Genomic DNA, 25,202 nt, shown 5'->3' with positions numbered 1-25,202 from the left:
CAAAAACCTGAAATTAGGAGGATGTTTGGCATGGGCAATGTGATATGAAACCTGAAATTAGGAGGATGTTTGGCATGGGCAATGTAACAAAGGTCCTAACATCACATGCTGGTCACTAGGAATACTAAATAAGGTGGTACCACTGGAGACAGAAAACAAAATACCTGAGAGATATTTATGAAACAAAATCAGCTAGTCTGGAAGACTGGAAGTGGCTGATGATAGAGGTACTTCAGAGATAGAGTGATCACATACAAGAGATCAGGCTACAGAAAGTTAAAAAAAGGAACATATGAGTGAGATCAAGAGAATATGAGCCAAAATAACAAAAGATTGTGGAGATAATGGAGATAACTTGCCTCGCATTACACAATGAGGAAGAGAAGGATAAATGATGAAAATAATTATTTCCAAATTAAAAATTTATGTTTTAAAGACTAAGAGGTAATACCAAATATATACATGAAAAATATGAATGTCATTTTTGATGGAGTTAGGTAAAACGAGCATTTTGAACATTTTCCTTAAATAATAACTTTAAGAAAATCAAGTTTTTATTAAATATCAACAAATTAGTTGTGGACTAGTATCTTGTGTGTGTGTGTGTGTGTGTGTGTGTGCATGTGTAGTACATATACAATGTATATATTATATTAGATACTTTTTGTACTTTGTGTCACTTTAGCTTCAGGTTATTTTATGTGAGGGTGGTATTAAAATAAAACCCATAAACACCTCTTATAGAAACACTGTTGCCAAGGGTGAGAATAATAAACACAACATAGTAATACAAATAATTATAATACTAATGGCTAACAATTATTTTGTATTTATTGCAAACAACATCCTGGGAACTATGCTGATGACTTTAGAAGCATCATATAATTAAGTCTTCATGCTTAATCTCTGAAATGAAACTATGACTATATTTGGAAAGTAAAGAAATCGAGGCCACTGAAACTTACGCATCAAAGATAGAAGTAGGAGTGGAATCAAGTTCTGTTTAACTGTTCAAATCATATATGAAAAGACAGGACAAAAGGAAACAACTACAAGATGACTCTCAAAGCAAGTGAGAAAACCAATAGAACCTAGGAGGTGACAGTGGGCAGCCTCTCCAGGCTGCAGGAGGTTTCTTCCTTCAAGTTTACATCAGAGTTGGGTCTATGTAAACCTAAATATATTTGTGAGAAACGCCACACAAAAATTAGGAGGAAGGTTTTTGTAGCCACATTTATTTCCTCACTTCCTTTCTATGTATAAAACCAGGACTTAATCTATGATATGATTCTGGATCTTTGCAGTATTTTGATGAAATCACAGGATATCACAATACGGTTTTTGTAACGCAATGAAAATTTGCATAATTTCTGAAGAGGAAAAAAAAAGACAAAGAAGAACAGATAAGGGGGGGGATGCAAAATAAGGAATGAGAAACCAATACAGGGACACCTAGAGATAAAAAAGGAGTAAGAATCATCAAAAAAAAGAGCCATATAAATGATAAAGGGTAACCAGTACGTGTCCAAAAAAATACGGCATGCCCTATAAATTCTACTTTAAATCTACTGACACCAGTTATTAAAAATCACATGTAAAGACTCTGCTATGCCCTCACTTACCATACAAATTGGATAATAAAGCTTAAGCTTTCAGTCTCTGAATTCATTAAAATATTTACAGAATGGACCCCCTTCCCCCCCAAAAAATAAACACTGTCAAGCACATTTAAATTTACTAAATTTAATATCACAAGGCGTTTCTCTGCTCAGAAGTTCCATCTATATACATATTCCTTTTTAATTCTTTATTTTTGCAATATTATTTTCTTCACACGGTCATAAATCTGTTTGGTTCTGACTCCGTAGATGACAGGGTTGAGCATTGGTGGCACTACGACATAAAGATTGGCCAGGAGTATGTGGATATAGCGGGGGACGTTATGGCCAAAGCGATGTGTCATAAAGGAAAAGAGGGCTGGTGTATAGAAGGCAAGAATTACACAAACATGAGAACCACATGTGCTGAGGGACTTGAGTCGGGCTTCGCGGGAAGGAAGACGGAAAACGGCACGGAGTATCTGAACATAAGAAAGGGCAATGGCTATGATGTCAAATACTAGGATTGAAATAGCACCCAGGCCATAGATGATATTGATCTTGATGCTGGCACAAGACAGGCGAGCCAGACCCATGTGTTCACAATAGGTATGGGGAATGATATGATTCCCACAGAAGGGCAGTCGCAAAATAAGAAACACAAATGGAATAACAGAAATAAATGACCTCACTAACACACCAACACCAATCACAGAGACAACCTTGTTGGTGAGAATGGTGCTATATCGAAGTGGGTTGCATATGGCCACATAGCGGTCATAAGCCATTGCCAACAGGACTGCTGACTCCATACCAGTGAAGTTGTGGATAAAAAACATCTGGGTGAGACAAGCATCGAAGATTATCTCCCTGAGACTAAACCAGAAGATCCCAAGCATCTTGGGGATGGTAGCTGTGGACAGACCCAAATCAATGCTAGCCAACATGGCCAGGAAGTAGAACATGGGCTGGTGTAGGCTGCTGTCAACCTGGACCACAAACAAAATAGTGAGGTTTCCTATGAGTGCAATCATGTACACAGCGCAAAAGGGAAAGCCAATCCACATGTGGACAGTTTCCAGTCCTGGGATCCCCAGCAGCAAAAAGAAGGAGGGATGAAACTGGGTGTCATTGGGAAGGGACATCTTGATAGGCAACGCATAAGTCCATGTTCTTACAATTATATGTCCGTTAATCCTCAGGACACAAGGTAAAACTCTGCAACGTTTTAAACCTAAAGAAAAATAAGATCATACAATTTTGTACATTCTCTTCTTCAGTTAATTCACACAATTAAAAATGTACAATCAGAAATCCATCTCGAGCAATGTGAGGAAGTGAATTCTCAGTGAAAACCTTTGGAAGCAGTTATGCAGTGGATTATAATAAAACATTTTTCATAATATATTCATGTTTGTTAGCAACTTTCTTTTTTCTTTTTTAATTTGCAATGGTCTCACCACTGGTATTAGGCTAAGATTTTGCCTTAATTCCTACTTCATTCATTATCTTCTGTCATCACCAACATAATTTACTTTCAATTTTGGCATATACAGAGTTGTGCTGGCCTATGTAAATAGTTATTTCTGTTGGTTCCATTTGGTTAGATGGTAACACATAGGTGTTGACATACAAGATGGGTAACAAGTGTTAACACAGATTCATTAAAATGTAGTCTAAACTATTAGAAATAAGTCTTCAGGATTAAAATCCATCCATTTGTTAATATTTATTCATTATTATTATAAAATAAGAAGCAAATGTGGTGAAAACAGAAGAAACTACCTTTTTTATTTAAAAAAATTTTTTTAACGTTTTTTATTTATTTTTGAGACAGAGAGAGACAGAGCATGAATGGGGGAGGGGCAGAGAGAGAGAGAGAGAGACAGAATCAGAAGCAAGCTCCAGGCTCTGAGCCATCAGCCCAGAGCCTGACACAGGGCTCAAACTCATGGACCATGAGATCCTGACCTGAGCTGAAGTCAGACGCTTAACCAACTGAGCCACCCAGGCACCTGGCAACTACCATTTTTGAAGGTACTGCCTATTACTTTCCACGTTGTCGGCACCTATGCAAGTACCAGCTCTAATCTTTATAAACACATATAGGAAAACATAGTTAACCATATTTTTACATGTGGATCTGAACCTTAAATAGTTTAAAACCCTTGCCAAACGCTTGAAGTGCTTGTAGTTCTGGAGCTGTGGAAAGAAGGTAGAGAGGAAATAATTAAATTGGAATGGAGAGAGATTGGAAATAAGGAAAAGCTGACTCGTGCCTCAGTCACGTCAGATCCACACAGCTTCCCTTTGTCCACACACATTCACACAAACACATAATCTCTTTTAAATTCACATCCCTCTGAATAAGAGATATCAGTGTCTTCATTATAAATCTCAGGCAGTCATTATTTTAAGAGTTAAGATGCATGACAAATATGTTGAAGAAAAGACCAGGTGGCATATTCTGAGCAAGCTGAATCTATCATATCCAAAGCTACCCAAGCTGTTCTACATGTTCATGTACTTTATGTCACTTGTTACAGTATTTCTGAAGCACTTGATCATTCATTACATGTAATTGTTTTCTGGTAAAAAGTGTCTTTTCATGATTTTATATCATTGGAGGATTCCAGAGGAGCAGTAGTAATTATGATCCCAGTTTCAGTTAGACAATCAGGGTATTAGCCAGACATTGTTGTATGAGAAGCAGAGGCAAGAAGTGTCATGCCTGTGATAAACAACTAATAGAGGGAGTAGTACCATGTGGGTGAGGAAAGCTGGAACTCCTGGGAAGAAATGGTAGACATTTGAAAAGGAAGGAAGCTAAAAATAATAGGTATTATTTGTTTTTTTTAAGTTTATTTATTTATTTTGAGAGTGAGAGCACGCAAGAGAGAGCATGAGTAGGGGAAGAGCAGAGAGAGAGGGACAAATGGGAATCCCAAGCAGGCTCTGCACTGTCAGTGCAGAGCCCCAATAAGGGCTTGATCTTATGCACTGTGAGACCATGACCTGAGCTGAAAACAAGACTCAGAAGCTTAGCCTACTGAGCCACCCAGGTGCCCCTAGATGTTATTTATAAGGAATGCTGTGTGACATGACTGTAAGAATAGTCTCTCTTCTATAATCCTCTGGCCTTGTAATGGAATGATGAATAAAAAGGCATGATGTGATCAACACAAGAATAGAAAGTAGGATTCAATTATGGTAGCTAAATTTTCTGTGATTTATCAATGTAAGCAAAGTGCCAATGGCAGATTCTTTTATTAAATAATTTTTATATATTCTTCAGTAACATCTCAGAAGATCAAAATTGTAGGCAATAGTCTTAGAAAGCTACAAAAACAAAACCCAAACAAACAAAAAGGGTGATGCTACTTTTCAAGTAGATTTAAATTTCAGTACCTTTATCTCTGTCCTCATGGGATCATTTTTGGTGTTTATTACGACACAATACTTTACAGTGCTTAAAAGCATGAGCTCTATAGTTTGACCAATTGTGTCGAAACTCAGTTTCCTGACTTAGTCACTCTATAATCAAAGGAGATTAAATAACAAGCACTTTTCATCTATAAAATAGAGATTAGAGATAATAAAGATTAAAACCCTAAGTATGTCGTTAGTTTTAAACAGATAATTTTTTAAAACACTCTGAACCATGTTCCAAAGATACTAATTATCCATCATTCTTTAGATATCAGGCAGACTAATTTTTCTAAAATGCCCATTGAATGGATTCAGGCTGAAATCCAAATGCTTTTACTAGAATTATATGGTTTTTCCTAATGTAATCCTACTCATTCTCTAAACTTCAGTCCTAGTCCTCTATCCCCTACACTTATCCCATGGCTCTTCTCTTCCTTTCCTATCCCTCTCTTTCCCTTCAGCCATCACTGTGACATAAGGAGGCTCTGTGAGCTGGGAGATGGGGAAGACTCACCAGAATGAGCACCAGGAGAGAATCCTGTCTCTGTTTTATCTCAACCTGCTCAGTCTTTATGAGGGTGCTGCTCTTTGCCTGTGAGGAGCCTTTAACAGGAAATTCCCCAGAGCCAGTTTTGTAAAAACACACAAGGTCTCTGAGGAATCTAATTTCTAATTCTGACTCAAAAAGAGAGAACCAATACGGAGCTATGGCTTCTGAGAAAATGAAGGCAGAATAGTGAGGTTTAAGTCAGCAAGATGACGGAATAAGAGGACCCAGGACTCTTCCCAATACGAAAACACAGATTTAACAAGCATTGATGGATGAAAAGACCTGTACGAGAGTTCCGGAATTCAGTTGAGAGATTACAGGATCCTGGTGGCTCATACAAGAATATACAAATGGAAAAGGATGAGAAGAAAAGTTTCACCTGACCCACACCCCCTCTCCCCCAACCTGGCACTATTCTGCGTCAAGAGAGATTCCCTCAGCCCATGAGTTCTCCCGTGGTGGAAAGAGTGAGCAAGTCTGCCCCCGCACACCTATATGTGTATCCACACAAACATAGTTCTCATTATTCTCAATAGCTATGTTCTATAACACTGAATTATGTTCTTGAACACTGAATTAGAAAATTTGGAACCATTGCTCTTAGGGGAAATGCAGAGTAAGATTCCTACAAGCATCTTGTCACAACATTTTTGTCAATCAGCCAATACATAAACTTTTTTTAAATGTGTGTTTCTGTGAAAATACACCTCCTTTAATACATAGTTCTTACAAATGATTAATTGTACAGTCCTTAAATGATTGAAAACCGGGGGCTTTGGAGGCCACTTATGTTGGTTCCTTCTGCAAAGTCTTTATAAGACAAGTCAGTCTCATTAGTGTTGATACTTGTTTTCCACTTACTGCTTACTGCTTAATGCCATTTAATAGGCATTTGAAGAACTCATCTGCAGCCTCCTGATTAGCAGAACCTGCCTGAGGCCTGAGCTCCAAGTTTAACATTGTATATTCTTTGTTGCCTTTTTTTTCCAATATATGAAGTTTATTGTCAAATTGGTTTCCATACAACACCCAGTGCTCATCCCAAAAGGTGCCCTCCTCAATACCCATCACCCACCCTCCCCTCCCTCCCATCAACCCTCAGTTTGTTCTCAGTTTTTAAGAGTCTCTTATGCTTTGGCTCTCTTCCACTCTAACCTCTTTTTTTTTTCCTTCCCCTCCCCCATGGGTTTCTCTTAAGTTTCTCAGGATCCACATAAGAGTGAAACCATATGGTATCTGTCTCTCTCTGTATGGCTTATTTCATTTAGCATCACACTCTCCAGTTCCATCCATGTTGCTACAAAGGGCCATATTTCATTCTTTCTCATTGCCACGTAGTACTCCATTGTGTATATAAACCACAATTTCTTTATCCATTCATCAGTTGATGGACATTTAGGCTCTTTCCATAATTTGGCTATTGATGAGAGTGCTGCTATAAACATTGGGGTACAAGTGCCCCTATGCATCAGTACCCCTGTATCCCTTGGGTAAATTCCTAGCAGTGCTACTGCTGGGTCATAGGGTGGGTCTATTTTTAATGTTTTGAGGAACCTCCACACTGCTTTCCAGAGCGGCTGCACCAGTTTGCATTCCCACCAACAGTGCAAGAGGGTTCCCGTTTCTCCGCATCCTCTCCAGCACCTATAGTCTCCTGATTTGTTCATTTTGGCCACTCTGACTGGTGTGAGGTGGTATCTGAGTGTGGTTTTGATTTGTATTTCCCTGATGTCTTTGTTGCCTTTTGACACATTTTCTAGCCAGCCTGTGCCAGCCTAGAAGAGTGATTGTTATTCTGACCTGGAATGATAGAACTGAATACCTTTGACCTCCTCACACCAGGGTTGTCCCACTAGGCTTTTTTTTTTTTTAATTGTCATCTCTTGAATCCACAAATTTAACCTCTTTTTCATCTTTTCCATATTTTTATCTCACACTACCTACCGATGTTATTTTAGTACTTTCCAGAGTGACTTCACACACAGATAGACAAGTTTCCTCTTCCTTTATCAGGGTATATATTATATTTTTGATTCATTAACCTTGAACTCACAACCAACAATGCTATAACTCACACTTGAATGGAGTTTATCTAAGATGGTTATTTTCTCCGTAAGGCACATTACAATCTTGCACTTATAAACACTAGAAAAGTATTATTTATACCAGTAAACTCCATAAATGGTAAGATGTTTACTTATTCTAGTGTGCATCAGCCGTATGCATGGGGGCCATTTTAAACAGTGGAATCAACAAAAAACACAAAAATATGAAAAATGTGGCATGAAACAGATTGCAAAAGCACTTGTTTAGAGCTGAAATGAGAACTCAGAACCTCACCTTATTCAATCTCTGGGAATGTGACTGTCAGGCAACTCAAATATTTACCAGCTCTTTGCATGCTGCAAATAACTGTTAAAGTGCAATGAGAATTTATTTGACAATAATTTAAGTTACAATTTAAATTGTATGGAGTGGGCAAATTTGCAAGTATGGAAATCCCCATGTAATGGAGCCCTGCTGTGTATTTGTAATTTATATGACTCATATCTAAGATGTCCACAAAGAATGTAAGTAAATGTAAAATTAATCTGATAAAATTCCAACCTCTACAACTTACAGATTGGTGAGATTGACACAAAAATGATGTAAAAACTATTCAGTGCTCTCAAAGGAGCCTGAAATACATGCAAAAGCATAGTAAATCTAGATGCCTGAGAGGATTGCATGTTTATTAAAGTTGTCAAATTTTCCACATTAATGTTTAGATATAATTCAACTTTCACCAAAATCCCATTTTGATTAATTTCATATAATCAAATAAATCTTCCACAAAAATTATTCTGATGAATTGTGAAAAGAATAAGGTACATGTTACAACATGTTATTTAGACTCTGATATAAAATTTTAAAGTCTAAATGACTTAAATATTCAAATGTATATGAATATGAAAATCATGGAATAAAATTAAACCAAATATCAAAGTTATAGTATGGTTGATGTTTGTTTTGTGTTTATATTTTCCTATATTAAAAATAAAAAGACATTATTTAAAGTAAAGGAACTAGACACTTATCTACCCTTTTGTGATAAATACACATGATGTATTTAAGAACAATTCCGAGACTCAAGCAATCCTGCTGAGATGCGGGCTCCAGAGACACTCCAAAAAACTCACCTTCCCTCTCCCCACCCTTGTTAGATTCTCCTGTTATTAAGATGTTAGTGCTAAAGACTTAGAACCTGAGTTCTGAGCTCAAATTGAACTCCCAGTGGTTTTTTCTCTTGACATGTGGGGAGGCCATCCCCATTCTATGCCCTTGAGAGCTTTAGAAATCAGAAAACATGTCTGTAACTGAGCTTATTTGGAAATCCTATAAGTCTTGAGAGAACTAAAGTGTTCCTCAGACCAAGATGCTCATCCTCATCCTCACAGGTCCCCTGGTAGGTAAGGCACTGTTTAGTCACACTCATTTGTGTCATGGGCTGGCTAAGTGGACCATAGCCAAAGAGAAGGTTTCAGGGCTCTAATAGAACAAACAGGCTCTATAAAAAAACATGTTGTATAAGATTTCTTGGGGCACCTGAGCCTATTTGCCTTTGTGGCACCTGAATAGACTACCTACCTCTGTTTTACCCTGTATGGGCTGAGATTAGGCTGCAACTTTTATTGAGAATAAATTTGTGCATGGGCTTCTCTGCTTAGTTCAGTACATCAGAGGGAGTCTGATGAAGGAAAGGATGGGAGTATAGATGTGTCAGTTCTTTAGCCTGAGTGAATCTATGGTATTTGAGCAATGTCTCATACTGCTCATGTAGTCATAAATGCATTATGCCATTTTACATTTATAAAACCTTAAGAAGTGCTCATCTCCTAAAGCTTAATGTAAAGATTACAAACTTTGTAATTATACTTAAGTAGGGTTCAAATTCCACATCCTTGAATTCATAGTAGAATAGCTTTGGGAATGTAAATTAACATTCTTAGGGTTTTTTTTAAAGCTGTATTATGAATATGGTTATCTACCAACCCCCTTCCTTAAGGATTAAATGGGATAATGCCTGCAATGTTAGTAATATACTACCTAATATATGCCAATGCATGTTGATTAATTTTTGTAAGGAGATGTATAGGGGTGTAGAATTTAGCCAGAAGATATAATAGTTTTTTTTTAATTTTATTCCTCCCCAAAAGCAGATGTAAGTTTATTTTCCTCTGAACCTTCTTTTTATCCATCCTATAATCAGACAAGGAATGAAATGCTGACAGAATTCAATTTTGTTAGAAACCAATCCCTGGGTATGTCTTAAAGATTTAATATTAGAATCAGGAAAACTGTTAATGCACTATCGTGTTTGAAGATAGTGTGCACTACAATAAATTTATAGTGATTCCACTGGTTGTCTTAAATTTATATTGAAATTATTTACCAGAAAAATAATAACATTCCTTTGTCTTTTCCTTTTCTCTTTTTCTTCATTCTTTGGAACAAGCAAATATATGAAAGTACATGGCCTCTGCCAAGTATTTTATTTGCAATATATATATTTACAATATAATATATTTATTTGCATTATATATATATATTTGCAATATAATAAATGAGAAAACATGCAGAAATAGACAATATGACAAAGCATAGAAGACAGGTAAGTATACATATCATAGGAACACTTGAGGGATATCAGTGATGGTTCAAAGTTTCCAGAAAAATAATCTCACAGGAGCTGATATGTGAGTACAGTCTTCAATTCTAACCAAATTACTAAGGGTTTGTATGTGTGAAGAAATGCTATGACAAATAAAGACACAGGGTTACCACCTTCATGAAGTGAGTAGATGACCAGTTCTCCAAGGAGAGAAATATAGGAAAGGTATTTCAAGGGGTTAGAAAACTTGCTAATATTTTACAAGACATAGAAAGCTACATCTTCTTTGTAACTTCTTGGGTTGTACATTTTTCTGATAAATACATTTGTAACTCTGTATTATTTACTTACATGCTTTAAACAGAGCCCATATTTTAGACCTCTCTTACATTGAATGTATATCCTTTTTAGGTTATTTCTTATGTTTATAAAAGTTTTATTATAAATGTGTGTGTCTACACCCACACCCATACATGCATACACACACACACACACACACACACACACATATATATGCTTAATTTTTGCATGTGTGTCAATGCTAATGGAAAAATAAAATTTATGCTTCATTTTTTCATTTTTCTGTCAGTTTGCAAAAATATACTTTACTTATTCTAAGTGCTTCTGAGTATTCTAAAATATAAATATACCACAGATTTTTAAGTTCAGTATTACTTTACTGATGGGCATTTATTTACTGATGGGCATTTTGAATGTTTCAATATTTATTCTTTTACAGGAACTTTTACAATGAAAATTACTGTATATACTTCCACATGTATATATGAACATTGTCCCCTGAGATGGCACGTAGTTAAATTGGTCTGTCCAAAACTTTGTTTTTAATAAGAATGATCACTATACAATTTTCCACTAAGAGCAGGTTCAATTTTCTCCAATAAATTGGGCATAAGGATCGCTCTTTAGCCCAAACCTCACTAATGCTTGTTTTCATCATTCCTGAAATTCTGTTGGTTAAAAAATCCAATTCATTTCCTGACACATTGTTATCAGCCCCACTCTGGCCATCATGCTGAATGAGTTCCATGTCAGTGTGAATGAACTTCCTCCTGGTCCTTCCAAAGAAAGTCACACATCCTCCCAAATTTTGGTATTCCCTTCTCAAAGCTATACACTATCACTTGGCATCTTGGCATGAACTAATATGACTAAAATCTAAAAGAAAAGGTATATTTTCTATTTAAAACTTCCTATCATCCCTCCTGCCTTTCTAACCTGTGTCTTACAACTGTTTCTAAGTCCTCCAAACCCATGACTCTTACACATTTTTCCCCACATGATTCTACATATACATTTACAAATACATGTATCGTAATGAAAGAAGAAGTTAGTTGGAGGAGCCATTACATACAGTGTGGTTTTGATGAATTAATCATACAGAAATTCCACTAAGCATCTAAACTTATTTTTATTTTTTTATGTTTTTATTTAAATTCCAGTTAGTTAGCACACAGTATAATATGGGTGTTATATGTAAGTACTGAATCACTTATCACAATATACCTGGGACTCTTACATATTTTTTAGCATATTACTTTTTACATATTACTTTCTTCTCAGTGTGTAAAAGATTTTGGATTTTCACACATTAAGCTCCAATTTTTGGTGCCTAGATATTTTCCCTCATATAGCATCCATAGATCAGCCACATTGTAATTACAACTGTGAAATAATATCTGATAATCAGATATGATGATGAAATAATTCATAAATATTTACAGACATTGGAATTATTTCATGACCTGCAATTCCCTGCATTTTGGTTTACTTAGCTCATCAAAGGTTTCAAAATTTGCAAGCTATTATTTTTGTTTGTTGTAGAGGAAAATACACCAAGAGAAAGCTAAAACATCAGGCACTTGTTATGTCAGCATACAATAAGACTGATGTCCATCCATCAACCTTCATCCTCATTGGCATTCCTGGGTTGGAGGCTGCCCACATCTGGATCTCCATCCCCTTTTGTGTGGTATACCTTTTGGCCCTCCTGGGAAACTGCTCTCTTCTGTTTATCATTAAGACAGACCCCAGCCTCCATGAGCCAATGTACCTCTTCCTCTGCATGCTGGCTGTGGCTGATCTGGTTGTGTGTACTACAGCTGTACCAAAACTTCTTAGCCTTTTCTGGTTCCATGATGGAGAGATTCGCTTTGAAGGCTGCCTCACTCAAGTGTTCCTGATTCACTCTTGCTCTACCATGGAATCTGGCTTCTTCCTGGCCATGGCTTTTGACCGTTATGTAGCCATTTGTAACCCATTAAGACATTCAGCTATTCTGACACATGCTGTAATTGGGGGGATGGGTCTAGCTATAGTACTCCGGGGCACAGCACTTCTCAGTCCTCACCCCTTCCTGCTACGCTGGCTTCCCTACTGCAGAACCAATATCATTTCCCATACCTACTGTGAGTTCATGGCCCTCATCAAGATTGCCTGTGCTGAGACAAGAATCCGTAGAGCCTACAGCCTCATTGTTGCCTTCCTTACTGGTGGTCTGGACTTCATATTGATCATTTGTTCTTATGTTCTCATACTGCACACTGTCTTCCACCTCCCATCCAAGGATGCTCGATTCAAGACCTTGGGTACCTGTGGCTCCCATATCTGTGTCATCTTAGTGTCTTATACTCCAGCCTTCTTCTCTTTCCTTACCCACAGGTTTGGGCACCATGTGGCTCCCCATGTCCACATATTTGTGGCCAACATCTATCTTCTGGTCCCACCCATGGTGAACCCTATTATCTACGGGGTAAGGACCAAGAAGATACGGGACAGGTTTCTTAAATTTTTCACTTTTTCAAAGCCTATGAAATAAGTCTTTTGTGTTGATGAGTAATATATGAACAAATGTTATATTATCTATCTTAGAATGTGTGATTTCTTTTTTTTAATGTTTTAATGTTTATTTATTTTTGAGAGAGAGAGACAGAGTGTGAGTAGGGGAGGAGCAGAGAGAGAGGGAGACACAGAATCCAAAGCAGGCTCCAGGTTCTGAGCTGTCAGCACAGAGCCCTACGTGGGGCTCAAACTCACAAACCACGAGATCATGACCCAAGCTGAAGTCGGACACTTACCGACTGAGCCACCCAGGAGCCCCAGAATGTGTGATTTCTTCATAAAGATCCTCTTTTAATGGTCAGAGGGCTAAGACTTTTCTGTGGGAAGTAATTCTTCCAAAGATACATTTTATGTTGTAACAATCATTACCTACAGGCAAACATATCACTGAGTATGCCTCTTTACCAAAATATTAAAGTATTATTTCCTAAAAAACATAAAACTAGAATCATCTGTGGCTAAAAATAAGAAATTTAAAATTAACATGATACATAATCACATATCTTTGGTTTATCATCTAAGACTTACTACCAGGTTTACAAATTCCATCTTCCCCCCCCCCCGTTTTTTTTGCCCCAATCTTTCCTTTTTGACTTATGTCCTTCTTTCTCAAGTACATACCTCACCACTCAGTGAGAGTTTCGTGGTGCTAATTTCTGTGTTCTGTGTTCATCTACAGTTTTCTTTAGTTCTTCTTGAATGATACTGTTCTCTTAAATGATACAGTTCCATTCTCCAGTTACTACGTTTCCTTAGCTTTTTGATGTCATTATCCTACAGTCTTCTAGAATCTATTATTACTTTGAGAAAACTTATTGTTGGCCAGATTGTCATCAATTTGTAGGTAATTATCTTTTCTGTAATTTTTTTTTCTGTCATTAAATGCTATTGCTTTGGTGTTTTGTAGTTTCACATGGATAAATCTCATGGGCAATATGCTAAGTGACAAAAGATCACATACTGCATGATTCTGTTTAAATGAAACTTTAGGGAAGAAAAATTAGTGTTGGGGTAGCATTTAGGCATCCATGTTTTAAATTTCTGTAGGTGATTTTACATGTGGCTAAAACTGACCCACACCTGGAGCAGCTGGGTGGCTCAGTGAGTTAGGCGTCCAACTCTTGATTTTGACTCAGATCATGATCTCACAGTTCGTGAGTTTGAGCCCCACATCTGGCTTTGAGCTGAAAACGCGGAGGCTGGTCGAGGTTTCTCTCTCACTCTCTCTCTCTCTGCCCCTCCCTGGTTTGTTCTCTCTCTTTCTCAAAAAATAGACACAAAAAAAAGTGATTTAAAAAAATTGACATGTGCATTGAGACACAGAGACATTAGTTGACCACAGGGAAAATATTTTAGTCAAGTACCTCACCCTTCAAGCTAAAATGTGAGGCAAATCAACATTTGTTAAGCATTTACTTAAATAAGCTGTTTATTGTAAGTTTATATATATATATATATATATATATATATATATAAGCTGTTTATTATAAGTTATATATATATATATGTATATATATTACTTAACCCTGATATTTTTTAGAATTAATTATCATGATAAGTAACTCAACAAACTTGTATTCAACGGGTTAGTTTAGAGGAGCTAGGATTTGAAGTTTGTCTAGCTCCAAAGCCATAATTTTCTTATAATGTCACAGTGAATCCATATACAGCCAAATCAATGCGTGGGGCTCCTAGGAACACAGCACCTCACAGGCTGAGGTATCAAAATTGTTGCTACTGCTCAATTCATTCTCCATAACCACATTCAGTTTCAATCCATTTAGCTAATATTTACTTGTTCATCACAATTCACCAAGGATATAGAAATGAGTAAGGCAAGGTTTGTAATCAGTTTCAGAGTCTCAGAGGTACACATGATCAATATAGCCTTTCTTCTCCATATGATTCCTGAAAATACTGAGACTGAAGAAAGGTGTGGCTAATGTGAGTTCAAAATATCATCTTTCTTAGTTATGAAGGACCTAGTCTATTTTGAAGGACCTAGTTTGGTTCAAGAGTCAGTGAACATTCTATAGAGTGCCTGGGTGGCTCAGTCAGCTGAGCATATGACTCTTGGTTTAGGCTCAGGTCATGACCTCAAGGTTCATGAATTCAAGCCTTGCATGGATGTCTGCACTGACAGTGTGGAACCTGCTTAAGATCCTCTCTCTCCCTCTCTCTCTGCCCTTCCCCTGCTTACATTCTCTGTCTCTGTCTCTGAAAATAAATAAATAAAAACATTTAAAAAATTTTTAAAAAGAGCCAGTGAACATTCTAACTAAACCCCAGAGTTAGGCATATATTCTGAATCAGAACAGTTATACTTACTATATGGAGGAACACCAGAGAACATATGACTGCCTTAGAAAGTTGGGAGGTAGGAGGGCGTGGAGAGAGGTCTTAATAAAACTTATTGAGTTTACTCCCACCAAGTTTTCAAGTCTACAGCTTCTGCCTAGCACATAGTGAATAAGGGTATATATAAAATAAAAAAAGATGGACTTTACGATACATGAACATCCAGAATAGGCTAGAAACATTTTGTTCCAGCAGTCTGATAAAGTTGATTCAGACATGCAAACACTTACTTTTAGTATAATAACATGTAACACTTACATAGTGTGTACATTCTCATAACCACTCCTGAATTCTTTACATATATTAATCCATTAAATTCTTGTGCAAACTAAAAAAGATTTGTAGCCTTAATATCCTCACTTCACAATATAAGAAAATGGAGAAATGGAGAAATATTTGGCTTTCTCATAGTTACAGATGGTTAAAAAGGGAGACAGGATTTGAACCTAGGAAGTCTGACACCAAGTTTACATTCTCAGCCACTACACTGCATTTAGTCACATTACACTCTGATAGAGCAATGTGACAAGTGCGATGATAGACGTAGAAGACAGATAAGTAGTCATCCAAGGCCATGGAGTTTAGAAAGTCAAAAACAGTTCCAGAAGATAAAGACATCAGGAACATCAGATAGGCAACTAAACTAAGTTCCCTGTGGATTAGGTCAAGTCAGGTAGGTAGAGTGTGGTGTGGGGAGTGAGGGGAGGGAGTGTTAAGAGTGGTGTCCAGTTTGAGTTTTGAAAGCCAATTCTGCTTTCAGTCATTTCACTTCCTAGAGTTTATCCCATTTTCTTCATCTAACAATCAACCAATTTGTTTATTAACGAAGTTTCAAGTTTCTAGAATGATAGTTTTCAAAATTTAGGCTTGAAGACTCTTAAAAATACATATTGCTTAGGCCCACTCTAAAACTACTAGATTCAAAATGTCTATGGTGTATCCCATAAGTAAAATCCCATTTAATTTTCCTCAGTCATTCTGTATATTTATAATTCAGTGATCCACAGTCCATGCCACAGTTGTAGGAAGCAGAGAATCAACACGTAGCTGTTCTACTCAGAGGATACAACATGATTTAAAATTCCTACCAAGATTTATACTCTTTACCTAGAATATAAAAACTTGGACAGAATGTAATTCAAAAGCTTTTGACAAATAAAAATATTGCTGGATAATAAAAAAAACTCACAATTTTCAGGGTGCCTGGGTGGGTGGCTCAGTTGGTTAAGTGTCCAACTTTGGTTCAGGTCATGATCTCATAGTTTGTGAGTTCAAGCCCCGCATCTGGCTCTGTGCTGACAGCTCTGAGCCTGGACCCTGCTTCAGATTCTGTGTCTCCCTCTTTCTCTGTCCCTCCCCTGCTTGCCCTCTATCTCTCTTTCTCAAAATTAAATAAGCGTTAAAAAAATAATTTAAAAAACTCATAATTTTCTTGGACCTGTCAGAAAGTTGAAATCACAGAGCAACTAACCCAAAATATAAGGAAAGACTGGTAACTCCAAAGAGAGATGGAACATGATTCTGTGCTCACCAGGTGCTAGATACTATACAAGCCATTCTACAAAAAATCTGTTAAAATTTTAAACCAAATTATTCACAGCTGAATATGAACCTGTGTGAGAATACAAAGTGTCTGGGAGTCTTGTGTATATGACACAAAAGGGACTTCCCACCCTTTTCGGGTTTTTTCTCCCTAGACCTAGACCAGGTACTCATTAGAAAGCCTGAGTGCAGGACTAGAGACAAGAGAAGGCCTTCATCATAGAACAGACCTGATGGAGGCAAAAGGCAAATAGCAGCCACCTGAACGTAAGAATGACCCCTCATCCAGTTTCTCTCCCCTAAGGAGCAAAAGCATTTACCCTGGAGGAAGAGGACAGCAGAGACCCATTGCTGCTGAGACAAAAGAGCAGAAACAAACTTTGTAGCCCAGGGTGAGGCCTGTTCCCCAGAAACTGTAGGACACTTCTAAGGAAGGGGCAGGATGACTGAGAAGGCTTTACTTTCAAGACCCAGGGACATAGCAGCCCAGTTGGTCATGCTGTATCTTCTGGCTCTCACTAGTAGACTAGCAGGGTTCGAGTAATAAGTAACAGTGCTCTGCTCCTGAGGGAATGTAGAGGACATGAAGAATGGCATGATTTGTAGCACAGCAACAAAGGGAAGATCTAATACTGATAGTGGGTTGGACATCAGGCAAACCTAATTCATCAGCCCACACCCTGAACAAGGGTAAAGTTAGAGGAATGTGATACGTTTACTGAGGACATTCAAAGCAAAGACATGAAGAAATGAATTACTTGAATAGTTGTTTACCTATCAAGTAAGTTGAATCCGGAGTTAGCAACCTTCTAACACAGAAAACTCCAGGGCCAGGTGACTACATTGGTGAATTTAGTCATTGAAAGGTTAAATACAATTCTCCACAAATTAGCCAAAACATCTAAATGGAATGAGCCCTGACCAAATCACTCAAGGTATAATTGAGGCCATATCATTAAAATTCATTTCATAAGCAGAATAAATAGATAGGGGATGAGCTCAGTGTCACAACAGGATTGCAGGAAAAGCTGCTTGTGCCTATAATTTTACAGCATAACTGATTGTTTCAAAGAATCCCAAGTGGGGTGGGATCCCAAGGATGTGATGCTAATTAATATAAATTCCCACTAAGAGTTTATGATGTCATTTTTTATACTATAGTAAAAATAAGTAGGATTTTTTTTCTAAAGTGCATGCTACAGAATATTAGTGTCATAGGTTGGTCAAAGGAACATTCTGAAGCCAATATCACCCTAAAATTTCAATGAATGAATTTGAAAATGAATTTTCAAAATTCAAATTTCAAATTAAAAATGTTGAGAAATCCCACAATAAAAATATAGGTAAAAATTTAGTTTTATTGGCCAGGATTTGCAAACATAATTTCTCTGAATCCTTCACACAAATAATGCCAATAATATCACCTAGAACTAGAGAACACTGAGAGGTAGCATATGGAACAAGAGTTCCATGTTTAAAACACACACACACACACACACACACACACACACATACACACACGTACTCACTTGGCTAATACTGTACTTGGAACATCACTAAAACCTCCTGCTTTTCTTAAGAGGGAAACTCCTCCATGAAGTGGCAAAAGACACAGAGACAGTACTTTTTGAAAAAGAGTTGTTTGAAAAGAAGTATCAATAAGCCAGATTTTGTAAGTATTCATCCATCAAGTAAACGGTACAATTTAAGACCAAAAGACTACCAACTTTTTGCAATTCTATTCCTGGTAGGAAATAGCCAGTTTTCTTACATGATTATGGTATTCATAGGATCAATTTCACATCTTCTGACATTAACATGGTAGAGGCAAGAGTAACCCATGCTTTTTGATAGGGAGTCCAGCCATATGGGAAGTGTTTGAGCATCTATTATTTTGGGGACCAGCACTAGTAAGGGTGATGAACTATTTTTGTTTAAATTAGGATATGAAGGAATTTATGGTGTTTTTATTATTTGTGTGGTATTTCCTTTTTGGAGGGTTGGTTTTGCTTTAAAATGATGCCAAGTGTGGAATGCAATATGTTCGATCATAATGGAAACAGAACAAAGAGTTCGTTTTCTTCCACATGAGGAATTTGAATGATTTCCAAACAATGGAAAATGATAAAACACTTTTACTCATGTGTTAGGCATGGGCCTAACTTTCCATTTCTGGGTTTGAGAAGGAGGGTGACAGGACTCCCCTAAGATAGGCCTGTGTAACTTTCAAATGTTCTCTTTCTGTTCTGAACATAGAGAATTAGTGCTGCTCCCTTCTTAAATGGATTATTTACAAGAGTTATGTTTTTTTCTTGGAAAATACCTTCAGCACCTGTTCTCTAATCTGTTTAGTTCTGACACCATAGATTACAGGGTTGAGAGCCGGTGGAATGACTACATAGAAATTAGCCAGAAGGATGTGAATATAACGTGGTATATTCCGGCCAAACCTGTGGGTCATAAATGAAAAAAACGCAGGCGTGTAGAAAGCCAACATGACACACACGTGAGAGCCACAGGTGCTGAGCGCTTTGAGCCGAGCATCATGGGAAGGCAGTCGAAAGACAGCATGAAGGATCTGGGCATAAGAAATGATGATGGCTATGATGTCAAACACCAGGTTAGAGATGGCATATAAGCCATAGATGATGTTGACCCTGATGCTGGCACAGGACAGGCGGGCAATGCCCATGTGCTCACAATAAGTGTGAGGGATAAGTTGGTGCCCACAAAATGGTAACCGTAGGATGAGTGGAACAAAGGGTATGGCAAAAGACAAAGGCCTCAGTAGAATTATCAATGCAATGATGAATACCACCTTGTTTGTCAGGACCAGTGTGTACCGAAGAGGGTTACAGATGGCCACATAGCGATCATAGGCCATGGCCACGAGCACAGCCGACTCCATGCCAGTGAATAGATGGATGAAGAACATCTGGATGAGACATGCCTCAAAGGAGATTTCTCTCAGGCTGAACCAGAAGATTCCAAGCATCTTGGGGATCGTGGATGTGGACAGGCCCAGGTCGATAGATGACAGAATGGCCAGGAAGTAGAACATGGGCTGGTGGAGGGTGCTCTCAGTCTCAATCACAGAAAGGATGCTGATATTCCCAAGAACAGCTATCAGGTACACAGCAAAGAAAGGGAGACCCATCCAGATATGCATGTGTTCCAGCCCAGGGATCCCCAGAAGGAAGAAAGAATATGGATGAAATAGGGTGTTATTAAGTGAGGCCATCTTTCTGGGATAAATTTACAGTGAAATATATTATAAATCAAGTACCTTTCATTCACTGAGTAGGTCTCATCCTTGCTTAGTGCACAGAGAAAGTGGATAAACCAGTGAAACATTTATTGTATCTACCCATATCACTGCATCATAGACTCAAAAGCATATAAAATTGAATGGTAAAATGAAGCCACTTGATTTCAGTGTACTTCATCATATCCATTCAATTGAATTAAATATTTTTACTCAACCAAAATTGACTGAGTATCTAGTATATATGTGTCAAGCTCTGTGCTAAGACTGATTACAAAAGATGAATTAGAAAAAAAAATGAATTATAGAAGGTTCTTTTTTTAATGAAAGTTAAAGTTTTAGTGGTTGAAACAGTTATACAAATCAACCATTTAAATTAATAGAATAATTATTAAGATAAAGGTGTTCCCCTGATACTCAGGTGCACAAAAGATTTTTCTTAAATTTATTTATCATTACTTTATAGAAAAATTATTTGATTTATGACTACATACGTTATGTACAAGGTAGGGACATAACATAAACATAATGACAGCCATTATGATTCCACATGTACAACATTTCTGAGCTGAACTTATATAATGCACTCTTCAAAGGAACTGTAAATGTGGCAAACCAGAACTTTGTAAGACAAATTTGGATCTATGTAGGCTTCTCACTAAGTCTCCCCAAAATTTTTCATGCCATAATCATCTTCTGATCTCTCCTTTCTTGCTGGTGCAGTATCAGGTGCCTTGAGGTTTCAAAATGAAGGCACACATAACTTCATTTTAGGATAAACCTCTTAATCTGGATGGGTCTGCTGAGAATGGAACATACATATTCTTCTTCGTTTCTGTCCTGATGATAGGCAAACCCTTGCCCTTTAAGTGCCCTCCTGCTGATGCCTGTCCAGAAAGAAATGCAGATTTGTACATGGAAACATAAACATTTATGTTCAGGTTTATAAAATATCCATAATCATCAGGTAAAGTGAGTTAATTTATATAAACCACTCTTTGAAACTAAATTCATCATTTCTCTTACTATATAAGTTGTCACAATATATACACCTTAATAATTTTAAGTACATTGTGATTAGGAGCTCTTGCTTGCTCTTTTATAGATAGATGATAGATGATAGATAGATAGATAGATAGATAGATAGACAGATGATACATCGATCGATCTACACACACACAGAGAAGGTCTGAACTTAGAAGTGCTCAGTAGAAATAAAAATTATTAATTTAAGGAAATTACCATCATCAGGAAAGTAGGTCTAATCCATACCGCCAGGAGGCTATCTTATTATTAACATGAGAAGTTTGGAAGAACTCAGAGGTCTAAGGTAAAATGTATTATTGTTATAGATCACCTTCGATGTACTCCACTCCCTTATAGATAGAATTGGACCTTTCCATTGTTCCTCTGCTCAGTGTTCTGTGAGACTCCTAAGTACTGTGCCAAGCAGGAACAGGCGACATTAGCCAGATCGACTGTATTAGAACAGTACTTATGGGGATGGAAGTGTGTGTGTGTGTGTGTGTGTGTGTGTGTTGCAAGGGTGCATTTCAGCTTGGGTCTTGGACAAATTGCTTAAGAAATCCTAGAAACAGTTTGCTCACAGGTACAGGAACGAGACAGTTAATTAGTCAAAGGCAAGCAAATTACTAGATTGAGAAAATAGAAGAGGGATTTCAAGAGAGAAGAACTATATAGAAAACCATCCCTAATTTGAACAGGGATGACTATAGGCAAGGAATGGCATTAAAATCCAGGGGATTCTGGAAGAGGATGAAGTAGAGTCCTATAATCAGATCTCTCTTCTGTGATTGTGGTTCAGCTAATTTAGAGTTTAGTGTATGAGAAATGGCATACTGTTTAGAATCGGACACTAGGAACTGAAGCCAGGGTCTGCATGCCATGTGAATTTGGCAAAATTACTTATCTTCATTGGGTCCATGATTCTTCACCCTTAAAATGAGGCTGCAAGGCCTACATAGCAGGATTCTTGCCAAGTTTGCATGACTCAAGATGGGTCATCAAAAAAGTATAGTTACAGTTACTGGTTAACCTGTTGATAAGAACATGATAAAGTAGAGAGTTTTTGTGGAAGTGGTTCTGACATATCTCAGGCCTTCAGGTAATCCATACATCAGGGGTCAGCAGACTAAATCCTGATCTTCACTTTATCCACATATAAATATTTTGATAGGGTTTCCAGCCTTTATAATAGAGTATATCTGATTACCATATCCTTAGACATTTTCACAGACATTAGCATTACACACTTGGAGGCCAAACCATTCCAAAATGATCAGTACTGCCTTTAGTTAGAAGAAAGTAACAAGTGGTTTGGTGTGTTTTACTAGGTTGTAAGTTGTGAGAGATAATTTCTGAATAGCCGAAGGTAAATTCAATTATTGTTCTCCCTCTGGGTCAAAAATGGACTCAGGATGGGGATATTTATCCAACCTTTAAATTAGACTAGAAAGGATTGAGGGAGAGATAACAGTGAGAATGAGACAGAAAAATTGAAGAGAAAGAACTTGGTACATTAGTGAATCATTAGGCTGCAGGTCAGTGAAGAGCTCTATGCACAGAAAGAATGGCAGAGGTGTCAAGAGATAAAGAAGCTGCACACAGAGATGGTGTAGGAGGTATTGGAAATGAAAGCAGAGGTTGCTCACATGCATATAAGAGATTACGCCAGCACATTCTTACAGACAGTTCCCTTATCCCCTCCCTTCAGTCAGGAGGTTTTCCTGTTCCCCCATCCTATCAGCTATCCCTCTTTCCCTTGTGCTCAGCTGGCCACAGATAAGGACCCATGCTTCTAAAGCATTGCCTACCAGCAAGGACTCCTGGAGAAGTTAGCAAATCTCCCCTAGCATACTTCTGAGCTCCATTTGCTTTGGTGGGAGGATTTTTTATATGGTTGCCACAGCCTCTAGAGTGAGAACTTAGCATGTCTTGGAACTCCTTGGGGATAGTGTGGGCTACAAAGCTCTGAGATCTGTATTGACTCCTTTCCTAGTGGAATATATGAGACATCGATAGACCATGTCCTGATTCTGGACCCAGACTCTCAAATTTAGGATTAGCATATTTCCAAGGCAATAATTGTTATTATCTTGGCCTTGTAAACTCTGTAAACATTTTTTCCAGCAGGGTTCCTGGAACTGGTCTTAGGATATTAATTCTGAACTCCTCAAAGGGGGTTTAGACGGCTCATACAGGCCCCAAATATACATAAGCTAATGATTGTATTAAATCTGGGTATATCTTCTTACTATTGTGCAATTGTCATATCGACTCAATATTTATCACAACTGAAGTGCTAAAAAGTAAAGAAGTACACTAAAATTGAATCATAATGGTTCAATATTTAGCGTAATTTCATGACCCTGAAGTGAAGTAATGCATACAGTTTTGCATCACAACTGAAATCTATCATGTCATTCCAGTGGACGTTCCCTGTCAGTAATGAAAAGCAGATATGAAAATCCAGAGGGCAGAAGCTAGTCATTTTATCAGTCCCCACTGACTACTTATTTAAAACCCATACAAGTTGGCTTATTCTCTCAATCTTGATGTTGAAACCTGTAAAATGAGGACATTTGTCAAACAAGTTTTAGTGTCCTATAGTCCTAACATCATATGAAGTTATCACCCCATTTTACTGATGAGGAGACAGAAATAGAGAAGGGAAGGGGAGGTAGAGTTGAGTGTTCAAGCTTCCATCTAGAAGGCTTTTCCGTGAGTAATGGGGACTGATCTTGGACATTCAGGTGGATACATCATTTCAAGGTTCATTCACTGATGAATTCAACAGCTATGCACTGACCATCTGCTATGTGTCAGGTACCATTTCAGGAACTATCCATACAGTAAACAGGACAGACAGAATACCTTTTTCTCTAGTAACAGGAAGATAAGAAACAGAATAATTACATAGATGACAATATGAGCTGTGTTGAAACATAAAGCTGGGAAGTGGGGGAGATGCTGATGGTCAGGCTTAGTCATTCTAAGTAACATTGTCAAGAACGTGACGTTTATGTAAGGGTTAGGGGATGAGGGAGCCAGCCACGTGGGATTGGAAGTGGGGCGATGTCTGGGGTGAAGTATTGCCGGCTGAGGGAACAGCAGATGCAAAGACACCGAAGCTGAAGCATGTTCAGTGTCATCAAGGAAAATGCAAGTTTCACAGAATCCAGGTCTCAAAGATGTGGGCAACACTGAGAACCCTCAGACCTCCACACACTTAAGTCTCAGAGGGCCATGATCCATTAGGATAAACACCGAAGGAGATCCACATACAGTGCCTAGCAGTTAGGAGAGCTCGTGGTTACTATTACAATTAAGGAGCCATGTTTAAATCAACTCACTTCCTTGCTCTTTGTTTTGTTTTATATAGCAAAACATGGAAATAGAAAAAAAAACAGCTCAATCAATAGTTAACTTTTTTTTTAATTTGCTGATACAAAAATGTATTTCTATGCCTTCTCATTTGTAATATTGCAGTTTTAAAAAAATCTGTTTGACATACCATATGACCCATAAATCTGAAGTTTTATGTTTCTTTAATTTTTGAAATTATTAGTCATTTTTTCAAATATTTTACCTCTTCATTTATTATTTCCCCTCCCTCTAAAATTCATCATCTATGTCTTTGGCAATTCTACATTAATCTTCCAATATATCCAATTTTTTGCATTTTCTTACATCTATTCATTAGTGATAATTTCATAATTGCTTTATGATCTATTATGTAACAGGTTTTTTTAAGTTTATTCATTTATTTTGAAAGAAAGAGAGAGAGTGGTGTGCATGAGCAGGGGAGAGGCAGAAAGAGAGAGGGAAAGAGAGAATCCGAAGCAGACTCCATGCCACCAGCATGGAGCCCTACACAGGACTCGAATCCACAAACTGCGAGGCGATGACCTGAGTCAAAACCAAGAGTCG

General features: G+C 37.6%; 3 protein-coding genes across 4 annotated transcripts; 1 reads left to right on the top strand and 2 right to left on the bottom strand.

Annotated features, from left to right (window-relative positions):
* Positions 1 to 1,807: 1,807 nt before the first annotated feature.
* On the bottom strand, positions 1,808 to 7,457 carry LOC125176615 (olfactory receptor 52E2-like). 2 transcript variants are annotated; one of them, XM_047878348.1, is made up of 2 exons: positions 7,431 to 7,457; positions 1,808 to 2,719 (listed from the first exon to the last, which is right to left on the bottom strand). In XM_047878348.1, the coding sequence occupies exons 1-2, from the start codon at positions 7,455 to 7,457 to the stop codon at positions 1,808 to 1,810; spliced, it is 939 nt and encodes a 312-aa protein (XP_047734304.1). The 2 variants fall into 2 exon arrangements, with proteins under 2 accessions (XP_047734304.1, XP_047734305.1); XM_047878349.1 differs by lacking the exon at positions 7,431 to 7,457 and having other exon boundaries at positions 1,808 to 2,749.
* A 4,632-nt stretch (positions 7,458 to 12,089) lies between these two features.
* On the top strand, positions 12,090 to 13,064 carry LOC125177208 (olfactory receptor 52D1-like). Its single transcript, XM_047879323.1, has one exon. The coding sequence runs from the start codon at positions 12,114 to 12,116 to the stop codon at positions 13,062 to 13,064; it is 951 nt and encodes a 316-aa protein (XP_047735279.1). The 5' UTR covers positions 12,090 to 12,113.
* A 6,222-nt stretch (positions 13,065 to 19,286) lies between these two features.
* On the bottom strand, positions 19,287 to 20,228 carry LOC125176855 (olfactory receptor 52E1-like). The gene has a single exon (XM_047878759.1). It carries the CDS (start codon positions 20,226 to 20,228, stop codon positions 19,287 to 19,289), a length of 942 nt encoding a protein of 313 aa, XP_047734715.1.
* Positions 20,229 to 25,202: the final 4,974 nt, after the last annotated feature.

The sequence above is a fragment of the Prionailurus viverrinus genome, chromosome D1 (genome assembly GCF_022837055.1).
Source record: "Prionailurus viverrinus isolate Anna chromosome D1, UM_Priviv_1.0, whole genome shotgun sequence".
In the NCBI taxonomy this organism is placed as follows: Eukaryota; Metazoa; Chordata; class Mammalia; order Carnivora; family Felidae; genus Prionailurus; species Prionailurus viverrinus.
Note: the sequence above shows the minus strand (reverse complement) of the source record. Positions and strands in the feature narration are given on the sequence as shown.

Coding starts and splice junctions, on each gene's coding strand:
- LOC125176855 (XM_047878759.1), bottom strand. CDS start 20,228: ATGGCCTCACTTAATAACACCCTATTTCATCCATATTCTTTCTTCCTT.
- LOC125176615 (XM_047878348.1), bottom strand. CDS start 7,457: ATGACAATTAAAAAAAAAAAAAGCCTA. Junction 2,720..7,430: donor TTAAAAAAAAAAAAAGCCTA/GTGGGACAACCC, acceptor AATGACACCCAG/TTTCATCCCTCCTTCTTTTT.
- LOC125177208 (XM_047879323.1), top strand. CDS start 12,114: ATGTCAGCATACAATAAGACTGATGTCCATCCATCAACCTTCATCCTC.